The sequence below is a fragment of the Prosopis cineraria genome, unplaced genomic scaffold, assembly GCF_029017545.1.
Source record: "Prosopis cineraria cultivar Desert tree isolate PC_DT_omini unplaced genomic scaffold, ASM2901754v1 PC9, whole genome shotgun sequence".
NCBI lineage: Eukaryota > Viridiplantae > Streptophyta > Magnoliopsida > Fabales > Fabaceae > Prosopis > Prosopis cineraria.
The window spans coordinates 18,003,128-18,015,356 of NW_026555340.1; the positions used below are offsets into that span (position 1 = coordinate 18,003,128).

General features: G+C 31.5%; 1 protein-coding gene across 1 annotated transcript; it reads right to left on the bottom strand.

Moving 5' to 3' along the window:
• Positions 1-214: 214 nt before the first annotated feature.
• Positions 215-6,233, bottom strand: LOC129321066 (protein SIEVE ELEMENT OCCLUSION B-like). Its single transcript, XM_054966796.1, has 7 exons — positions 5,978-6,233; positions 5,780-5,863; positions 4,803-5,245; positions 3,486-3,583; positions 3,237-3,373; positions 2,081-2,584; positions 215-1,217 (listed from the first exon to the last, which is right to left on the bottom strand). Exons 1-7 carry the CDS (start codon positions 6,167-6,169, stop codon positions 576-578), a joined length of 2,100 nt encoding a protein of 699 aa, XP_054822771.1. The 5' UTR covers positions 6,170-6,233; the 3' UTR covers positions 215-575.
• Positions 6,234-12,229: the final 5,996 nt, after the last annotated feature.

Below are 12,229 nucleotides of genomic sequence, written 5' to 3' on the forward strand. Positions count from 1 at the left end.
TCTCTGTTTTATAAATAGCACCAAAAAGAGTACCATCTAGACTAATATTGTTGTGATTTTTTATCTTCTTGTTAATATTATTAATAACGCACTTGTTATGACTTAGTTAAGAATAAGCCTTCTCTAAATGTTATAATAATTTTATGGAGGAGAAGGGAACTAGGGTTCAAACAAAATTTAAATAATATTTAAAAAAGAAGAAGCAAAAGGCACCTCAAATTAAAGGAGGGATTTTATTATATCAAAATAAACTTTTCCATCATAACAAGCAGACGAATTATAAGCCATTTATTCTATAAACACCATGAAAAGGGCAACAACACAGAGAGGCTAAAAGTCACACACCAACACATCATTCGTCTGCCAAGTAGACTTAACCAAAATAACATAGTAATTAATTAAAACCACCACAAATCGAAACCATAGCTTCAAAAGTTAGAAAGAGTCAAAAGAAAGAAACAAACAAACCTACTTTTGTGAGATCCACGTGCACACAAGTAGGACCTGTTCCTGTCTTCTTATTTCTCTCTAGCCTTGTTGAGGGGACCGCCGGCTGGCAGCCCGAAACTGGTTTCCTACTTGCGAACCGTGACATCGCCGTCGCTAGCATCGGCAGCTTCCTCTTTGTTTCCATGGCAGCAAACATATCTGACTAACTCAATGTCCATTGTACGACCACACATGCAACGAATCGGAGAATAGATATCACTCACATGGTACTTGATATCCAAACGAAGACAATTCGCATGAGGAGGAAGCTGAGAGAAGACAATCTCATAATGTTTTGTGAAGGACACATCAAACCCAGGATCGTTCTCGATGTTGAGTTTCCATGAATCGAACTCTTTAAGCGTCTGATAGAAAGTGTCTCCACGACAAAGCAGCTTAACGTTGGACCCTTTGCTGAGAAGAACCCAACCAGCCTGTTCATGTCGGAGTCCGAGGAAGGCCTTAACTTGCTCGAAGGAAGGGTCTATGGTCGTCTTCTTCCTCATGCTGTCGAACAAGTTCTCGAGGTAAGCCCAGAATGCATTGACAATCCTCAGCTCGTCTTTACCTTTTCCATGGTGATAGTAATGTATGATCACGTCAGATCTTTTGGTAACCTCGTCTCTCTTGACTTTCTCCAATAGCTCCGGCATGTTCTGCAACAACTGGTCGTAGGAGTAGTCCACGTCGGTGCGTCCACAGACGATGACATATGCTTCTTCCTTGATCTGATTCACATGCACGCAAAAGGGTTTAATTTCTCTCATCATCATTTACGCAACAGAATGATACTCAAAAACATCAAACGAAGCTGTACTATGTTAACTCTAAGTATTACCTCGCTGCTCATTTTATTATGCTCTCTCTCTCTCTACATACATATATATATGTATATATGTATAGACACACTGACACACAGATATATGATCTGATAAGATCTAAGTAAGAAGGGAAAACTGTAATTGAAGTTATGGGAATATTACATGTCTATTTATATATGCCTGACACAGTGATACTCAGAAACATCAAACGGAACTGTGCTATGTTAACTCTTATACCTAGTTAGCTGCTAATTTATTATGCTCTCTCTCTGTCCCCCCCTCCATATATGTATGTATGTATGTATGTATGTAGACGCACCGACACACATATATATGATCTGAGAAGATCTATGTAAGAAGGAAAAACTACAATTATTAAGTTATGGGAAAGCATAAAGCGGAACGGTACTATGTTTACCTAGCGCTTATTCTACTATGCTCTCTTCTGCTTGAATCCCCACCTTTATATATATATATATATATAGACAACGTACTGATACATGATCAGATCAGAAGATCTAAAAAAAAAAAAAAAGCTGCATGCAATTTAAGTTAGGCATGGTAAAGTTACATGTCTACGTACGATCGAGTACGACGACACAATGATACTCAAACATTAAACGGAACCAGAAGCTAACTTATATGATGTCTGAGTATTACCAACACGTCTTATTTTATTATGCTCTCTTTAATCTGCTTGTACTCTCTCTCTCTCTCTCTACACACATATATATAGACACACACACAATAACGAACTGCATTATACGTACCCACTGATCTATTTCTGGATTGTGTCTCTTCATTTCGGTCCAGAACCAGTTCCATTCCATGTTAAGATGCAAATCATCGTCTTCGCCCCAAGGGAAAGCTGGATCACCCCAAGCAAACAACATGTGCAAAGCATTCTTGTTTGTTAGATGACCTTGAGGATTAAACACAGGGACCATAGGTTTATTCTGATATTTGAGTCCGTTTCTGATAAGCTTCTTGCATATTGGAGGAATAATGGAGTACTCCACCACGTACCAGTCCATCTGTCTCTTCAACTCTTCAAACTTTTTCTTGTCTTTTGGGTCTCCAGTTACAGATGAGTCATAATCAACAATTGGGGCCCACAGGATCTTGAATTCGTCTTTCTTGAATCCTTGGACTTCTTTTGGATCTTTCCTCAGTCCTGCGTGGATGGATTTTAACAGACGAGTCTCGTCTTCTATGCTGTACAGCCCAGAAAGGAACAGCAACACATGTTTCTGCCTGAACACCTCGATGCTCACCTGTATTTGTTTGTTTGTTTGTTGTGTGGAAAAGCACAAGCACACAAAAAGGGGGCGTAATGCTTAGTTTACCTTTTTTTTTTTGGCCAAAGTAATGATTAGTTTACTTTAGATTAAAGGAAAATTGACGATTAGGATCTAACAACTTAAATATTTAAGCATAAATTTTAAATGCAGAAATAAAGCCATCAGAGAATCATGGTCCTTGAAGGACAATGTTTTTTTAACGAAAATATCAAAATACCTTTCTTTTTTCTGCCCTTATTTTTCAAATTGCACAAAATCCCAAATGCAGAAATAAAGCCTGCAACTGCAAGGATCATGGTTCTTGAGGGATAATATGTTTTTCAACAGAAATATTAATAATGTACCTGTCCTTTTTCTACACTTGTCTCGAAAGTACAGATTATTGAAGATTTAATTATGGATAACTTCAACAATCAATTCAGGAAAAAAAATTATTTTCCCTAAAAACATATTTGTCATTCCGGAACCGCAGTCTCCTGCAAGATTTATTTATGCCTTTGGGCCTTCTCGTGGTCAATTTCCCTTAGTTTAAAAGTGTGTGGGCAAAATTGTAATTTAGACATATGAGTTTAAAATATCATATATCTCATAATATATATATATATATATATATTTATGCACAAACCATTGATCCAGTGGAGCCATGATAAACATGTGGGTCCTTCAAATCTTTGGGGAGAAGAAGGCACTTCAAAACCTGCACTATCTCTGTGGGAGTTTGAAAGACCACCCTGTAACGTTCATTGTATTCATCTACTGGTCCTGCAATTAATACAGATAGAAAATACATAGATATCAGCTTTGATTTGAATTCATTTTTTCTCTGTCACAAAATAAAAAAAATTAAAAATTAATTAACCATGTTCATCATCACCTTTCTCATCATTGTATATCTTTGCCAGATAATTCTTTAATTTGATGACAACAGTTGAAATCTTGCTGCTGATATTGGATAATTCATGTCCACTCGACCTGATGAAAAAGAACAGTTTTCAGTATAAAATACGATGGTCTCATTAAAAAATAATAATAAAGCAACACTTTCAAAATTTGTCTTGCTTTTTTGAATGTTTGACCAGAAAAGTTGTTTCACGAAGTTCATTAATCAAGTAGTAAAATATTTAATTAAAAATATCCTTTTTAATTAAACCACTAACGAAACATGTGAGACATATATAGAATGCACTCATTATATTCATTAAGAATTTGGCATGAAAAACCCTATTTAACAATTGCTTAGCTAATATTATATATATGGTATTTTACTAAAATACCCTTCTTTATTATAATTATCCAAAATCAACTTGACATGCACCAGAATTGGCTCATTCTCTCATCTGATATATTGATATGCTCCTTGACAATTTAATCGATTTCTTACTTACTAAGAAATAATATTTATATTCTTAAAATTATTTAAAAGACATGTAATTTACCAATTTTGTCTTCTTTATAATTAATTATGCTGTTAAATTTCCATTTAGGAATTCAAACTATCGTCATAAATAAACAAGGGATAAAATTGAAAAAATTAATTAATTATTCTAACTTTAACTTATATTCTCTCTAGTCTTATTTATAAGTCACTTTTAACATTTTTATCAAAATTAAGAAAAACTTTAAAAACTACTCCCTCCGTTCAAAAATGTAAGGTGCTTTTTGAGAAGTTAAATGTTAAAAAATGTAAGAAATTTTTAGTTTTTTTAGGTATAATCATGCCCTTTTTTTAAAAGTGCTCATATTGATCATGACTTTATATTTATTGTAGAGTGTTTAATAGGGATAAATATGAAAAAATAGAGTTAGTTGGAAAGTAGGTAACTGTTTTATTGAAGGGTGAGATTCGGTTAAAAATGCCTTACAGTTTTTAATAGAGGGAGTAATTAATTCTATTTAAAAATTTAATAAGTTTTTAACTCTATTCCTAACAAATATATCAAATTTAAAAATAAAAAATTAAATATTTAATAAACTTTCCAAAATTTAATATGAACAAATTGGTAAAAATGAACATTATAATCATTAAAGTACCTCAAAATAATACTCTCTCTCTCTCTGTCCATATAAATAAGACCAAAGTAGTCTTAATGACTAAAAAAAGTTTTCAAAGTTTGCCTTATATTAAAAATCGAAAGGAATGATTATGAGGATGTGTGTGTGTGTGTGTGTGTAAAGAGAATGAAGAACTTACGAATAACCCAAGAGGATATCAATATAACTTGCACAGATGGCAATGGTGAGGACAGTCCAGTAAACGAAGACAGGAAATTCCTGAATGGCTTTCCCCAACGTTGGGATGTCCTCCTTCAGGTCATAGCCTTGTTTGGACATCCTCTCCATCGAAACCAGATATTCGACGCAGAGGAACGCATTCTTGACAACGAGATTGTAGTCGGAGATGTCACTGCGGCTTCTCTCGAAGGCTTGAACATGGTTCAGCACAGCCAATGATTTTCCGAGATTGTCATCTTTCGGAACTTGAAAAAGGTGCCAGAAATTCCCATACTCTAATGCAAATGCAGCCAGAGCGGTCACTGCTTTCGCACACCATGAATACGCGTCAAGTTCTTTCAGAATCGCCATTGTTGTTTTGTGTGCGAATGAATAGTGCTCATCGTGTCGTGTTTGCATCATCTGTCCACAATGCGAATTAATTAGAAACAAAATGCTTTGTTAATCTCTTTTATGTCTTGATCATCATGAGTGGTTTCTTTACTCTTTCCTTACATATACATGTACATATCTGCAAGTATGTATGTATGTATATGTTTGAGAGTTAATCTATCTTTCTTTTTTTGGTTTGATAATCTGGCTGTTGTTTTATGTACATAAAAGTTTGTGAGTTTAATCTGAGGGCTTATTATTAGGGCTAAAGCATGCATCCGGGTTCAAAGAGAGTTTAATTATAGAGGTACTTATCTACAAATTGCCTACCGATAATTTTTCAAATTGATAGTAGAATTTGAAGCCGTGATCTTATGAGTTATAGTGATGAGAATGAGTATCGATGAAATGAAATGAAATGAAATAACTATATATATGCGTTAGATATATTGTCAATAAAGGATAGATTTTATAGTTTATTATTACTGTATTTTCTAAACATGATGTAGAAATATGGAAATAAAATGTACGAAAGACAAGCATGCTGTTCGATGTAGTAATAACCTGACAAGCAATATGCTTGAGTAAATGTGTCGGTGACTCGAAGTTTGCAAGGTAAGCCTTGTCCTTCGTCTCTTGTGCAACATTCTGTAAACAATATATAGACACATCAGAATTGTTTTCCTCACACACACACACACACACACACACACAGAGGGAGAGAGTATAGAACATGCATGAAACCTATATAAATATATATACCAGCTTAATGCTTGGATTGGCAAGACCAATGGAAGGACCCATGACGTCTGCAGCAACATTGAAAAGAGCCTCGACTTTGAAGGTTTCACCAGGCTTGTTGACAACATAGCAACCACGAACTAAATCCAACACCTGGTCATCTGACAGGGTCAATGGTCTCAGCAATTGCTTCTGCGAGTATTCCAACGACATGATTATTCTTCTTCTTGCACGAACTCCTCAATAAGGTTTCAGATAATGAAAGCAGCAAATTATAATGATGTCTTTTGGTATTACAGGCCTGCCATGGCATGCAATATTTATAGGCTTCAGAACCCACAGTGGGAGGCAAGACTAGAGAGTGTATAATAAGTCACGTTTGAAAAGGAATTTTGATTGATTAATTAATTAATTAATACGTATCACATGCTAGCCCCCTTTGGTACCCATTATGAGAATTTTAAATTTGGTCCTTAATATACTCCTTTAGTGCTATTTACTGAGCGGAGATAAAATTAATTGGTCTTATTCGTAGGACACTTTACTATTTTTTATATTGATTTTTACCATTATGCCTATATTAAATGCTAAGAAAAATTACAGAAAAAAAATTCATTTTGTCCTCATTAGTGGTTAGATGTAGAAATCTATTAAATTTTAAGATAAAATTAATGAGATTTAAAATTTTTTTTGCTCCAATAAAACATGATAAAAATTACTTATAAATAGAACTAAAGGAAGTAAGTCACATTATGTTGTCCTAATTATATTTTTTTAATATTATTCTTATTTAAATTTATTAACTATGAGAAAAAAATCATAATGTATAAAAATTTGAAAAATTTTCCTTTAAAAAATTTTCCTTTAAATGGGATAAAATTTGAAGTTCGTTTATTTTTAAATAAAATTGATAATTTAGCTACTTCAGTGGGGTTTTTAAAGTTTGTCTTTATCAGTGAATGTGATATTAGCTTTGGGATGCGTTGAGAGTGGTGTGATTGATGCTTTTCTTTTTTAAAATACATATGGCAAGCCGGTGCTTGAGAACAAATGATTGATTGATGCTTTTCTTAATGTGTTTTTAATAACATAATTTTGCTTTTCAGAAAGATGCTGTGTCTTATTTACAAGATATAAATATTAGGTTAATATTTTTCATTATATATTTTTTTACTTTCTATTAAATTTTAATGAAAAAATATATTATAAAGTATATATGTATATATATATATATATTTAATAAAGATAAATATTAAGTTAATAAGTTTTAGAAAAAGAATGAGTCATCATCTTCATTTAATTAAAAAAGAATTAGTAAGGATAATAACGCCTCGTCGTGCAACACGTTGTGATGTGACATCCCACTACACAACAAAAAGCTAAATCCCTCCCCATTCTCTTTGACATAACGTGATGCAATATACATAAGGCAACGTGGCATATTTACTGCTCAAGGTCGACAATAAATGTGAAAATCTGACGTTTTGGTCATGTGCAACCAAGTTATTAATTTATTTATAAACTTATAAACTGCACCGGTTACAGTTTGTGACATTATTGAAAGCTTTCCAGAATTTTCAATTTGATCCTCGTGATTTAAACTTTGCAATTGAATCTTTTAATTAATTTATAAACTCTCTGCCCCACTATTAAAGTTCTGATGACTTTTTGTAAAATTTGGTGATAAAAAAAATTATATTATACTCCGTCCCTTTAAAAATATAAAGTATTTTTTAAAGAGTTGGATGTTAAAAAATGTAAGGTATTTTTAGTCTTTTGAAGTGTAATTATTGTCTTTTTTTGAAAAGTACTCCTATTGTTAATGACTTTATATTTATTATAGGGTATTTAATAGGGACAAATATGAAAAGATAGGATAGTTAAAAAGTAAGTAACTATTTTATTGAGAGTGAAATTTAGTTAAAATATTTTATATTTTTTAAGGGAGGAATATATACGTATATATTTGGCTTTAAGTGCAATTTTTTTTTTTCATTCCAAGAGTTTTAGGTGCAACTCTCACCATATAAAATAACACCCTTGAGTTAATGTTAGCTGTGGTATTAAAAACTGGCCCTACGAAGCCCGACAAGTCTGACTTGTATACAGATAAACCGGTCTAGTTTTTAGTATATTAATGTTAACACCACAAGCACTTTACCTCGTTAAACATATAGTTAAATTTATGAGGGTTTACTCTTTGTCATTAGTAACTCGATAGATATGGTTTATGCTATTAGAAAAAGGTGTTAGGTTGTCTTAAATATGAGTGGATTTAAAATAATGTGAGAAGTCTCACATTTGATAAAGTTGGATTAATAATTAATATATAATAAAGAAAAAGGACTCATAAACTTGAGTCTTGATGTTTTGATAAGATGTGATGTCTTGTCACTGCTCTTGCTCTTGTCTCCTCTCCCCTAGATGATCGCTCCTCATTCTTAACAACTAATATCAAAGTTAGGTTTTGACTGAGACTTGAAAACTCATTATTATGCACGCTTTTGAAACCTAAAATGGGACTAGCCTTGATTACAATAGAGACTTCTGTGTGCCACACTATTTGAAGCCTAAAAACTTGGCTAGCCCTAAAAGAACAAGGGACTTAGTGTTTGGGGCATCTTTGATATGGGGAGCTTGTGGACTCACACTTGAGGGGAAGATTGTCAGGTTGTTCAAGTGTGAGTGGATTTAAAACGATGTGAAAAATCTCATATCGGCTAAAGTTAGACTTAATAACTAATATATAATAAAAAAAGACTCATAATTAAACTTAAGTTTTGAGATTTTGAGTTAAGATGTAATGCTTTTTTTTTTTGTTTTTACCTTTCTCTCCTCTCCCCCCATTCTTGGACAATCACTTCCCATTCCTAACAAAAAGTATTGTTTATTCATAAAAAACAAAATTTGTATAAAATATGAAGAGATTATATACATATCGACGTTAACCCAAGTGTACCCCAAGTATGTAGAGCTGCTTATGAGAATTATCAGACCAAGATATGGTGTTTGTTTGATCGTCGCATAATTGATTTAATCATATGAGTGTTTGAATAAATTTTTAGCAGATCATGGTTCTAGCTTCTATAATTATTAATTATTAATATTATTGCTGTTAAATTCACAAGTTGATTATTTGAGTTTATTGTTTGTATATTTTTAGTTGAAGTTCAAGTGTCATAAATAGCAGTGATTACTTTGGTTTTTCATTTGATAATGACTAAAACGGGATAAGTAATCATAACTTACTCCTCTACAAATTTTTTAATTACTGAAGTTTAAGTATTCTAAACATTAGTGATTACTTTGGGTTAAATAATGACTTTTTTTTTTTTACAATGACTAAACTGGGATAACAAGTGAAAAATTTCGCACTGCAAATTTTTTAATTATTGAAATCCAAGTATTATAAACAACAGTAACTACTTTGGCTTAAGTAATGAATAATTTTTTTTCTGACAATATTAAAATGAAATATGTAACTACAACTTCTCATCTGCAAAATTTTTAATCATTGAAGTCCAAATATTATAGATATTAGTGACTATTTTAATTTTAGTAATGACTACTTTTTTATTAGTCATGACTAAAATGAGATGGCAAATGACAAGTTTCACTCTATATAGTTTTTAACCACTTACCTATTTATTTTTTATTTTAAATTCACAGTATTACAGTCATTTAACGAAAGACATTTATGTCAGAAGGGTTCTAAGAGACTAAAAAAAGAATTATCACAGTTCGCTGGATCTCATTATCATTTTATATTCCAAGAGAAATTTTTCTATCATATTTCCTTTACCTTTTAGCTAAAAAAAATTCGCATGCATATATAATAGAATGACTCATCCTCTTCATTTAATTAAATAAGAATGAGTACTCCCTCCTGTGTAAAATGTAAACATTTTCTCTTTTAGCTAATTTTGGTTTAAAATATAAGCAACTTAATTTATGTAAAAAAAAATTTCATTTTATCTATTTTATTTATTAACCTAAATCCTTATGTAAAGTTATCTCTTACTCATTATGAATTACATTAGTAATTGGAACTAAGGGTAAAAGAGAAAATAATATATATTTTTATAATAATGAAGACTTTATTGTAGGTCTGTGAAAATTCCTCCAATCCTGTAAAACCTAATCCAACCCAAACAAACCTAGTTCAGTCTAGTTCTATAAAAAAAAAAGAACTTGAAGGACTAAAAAGACCAAGAAGATTGGACTTCATCTTTCTAATGCCAACACAATCAAAATTAAATCACTCTATTATGACAATTAAGGTTAATTTCATTAGTTAACTATTACCATGTTAAAGGATATTTAACCATGGTTACAAGAAAACAAAAACAAAAGATAACTCTTAAAAAAAAAAGGATCCTATATTAAAACCACTTTTCCAAAAATATCAGCCTAAAACAACAAAATTAAAGTAATCCAACAAACGGAAGCAAATTAATTAAGTAATCTCAATAATGATGATTATGTACCCAACAACACTGGGACACAGTTATTTACATGACCTACACAAATAGCAGCAATTAACCTCCCAAAATAACAATTTAGCATATAAATTTTTGGGAGTCAATGACATTCAAAATATAATTCATCTATGGATAACGACATTCAAATTTACATAATGTCAATTACAACATTGCTGACCATATTACAAGCTCCTTGGACTTGGACTAACAAAAACAGCTAGACATTTAACAATATCTCATCATAGTAATTAATTCACAATAATATCATTAGTCTAAGCACAAACTCTCATGAATTTGGTTCACAAAAAGGCCAGGCAGACAGGTAAACAACAATTCATCCCTAGGTTGGCAAAATATATATATATATATATATATATATATATTATACTACATAAAGCTAAAGGAGGTTACATAAGGTATAATCTAACTCTAAGCCTCGAATCCTTTCTTTTGCTATTACTCAAAGTATTACTTGTAAATATTAATCACAAAATGAGATAAATGTCTCATCTCAATAATCAAAGAATCCTAATTGAGTACTAACATATACACATGTATAAACATTAAGGGTATGTAAAGTAGGTAAATTATAATAATATTAAATTATAATAAAACATTTAAGTATATATGATCAATTAATTTTTCCCTTATCTCCCCCTTATTCCTTTTAATTTAGTCAATGAGCAATAATTTATAATAGGACCAATCTATGTAACTGGTCTAACCCAAGCTCTCCAATGTTAAAAGGGTAACCTAGCCAAAGTTTTTTACCCCCTAACTTAGACTATGAATTTCCCTACTAATCAAATTCTTGCAAGGTATTATAATTATTGTTGGTAACACATGCATACTCTTTGGGTGAGTATCATCGACCAAGTTAGAACCACACCGAACTCTTGACAGAGTTGATGCCACAATTATCCAAAATTGTTACCTCTACCCCTTGAGTCACTAAAAAGGAGCATTTATGAACACAATTCAATTCTAAACTCTCAAATATTTCAAGAGCTAAAAAGAATTTAACCTACAATTATACAATTTAAAATTATTAATCCATAGCCAAAAACACCATTTTCCTCGCTATTCATTTTTATTCAAAAAATATCAAAATTTAATTCATTAGATAACATCACTATCTAATAGTTCTATTGTCTTTATTAGAACCTAATAAGTCTAACTATTCCCATTAGCCACCAATAAAATTCTCATATTACCCATTTCCAACCTAAGAATTGCTCAAATCAACAAAAAAATAGATAAAAAACTCAAATAATTCATAACCACTATTCTAGCAGTAACAATAAACTCACAATAACTCCATTTCATACATTTACATTAATCAAAACTTCCTCCATAATCAAAACAAGAAGAAATTCAAAGTTATATGATACCACAAATATTTTATCGTCAAGAGTTTAAAAATAAAAAAAAATATTCTCAAAATTATATTTAAAAATTTTATTTAGTTTTAAAAAATCTCAAACCACACTAAAAAAAAATCATATTATACTGCCTAATCTTTGAAATCTCTCCGGGATAACACTGTTCGAACGCTGGGTGTCTCAAGTGCGTTCGAGAAGGAATGAGATGGCAGAATAACAAATCCGCCATGCAACAAAGGGAGCAGTTCCTGTGGGCCCCGTTACTTTCCCGTTCCCATTTTTTCCTCTCTCATTATTTATATAAATTTGTTTTTAAAAAAGAGAAAATGACAGAAAAATTTATTTAAATTAAGTAAATAATAAATTGGTCTCACATAATGATATAATTCTCTTGGAGTCCCTTGGGATCT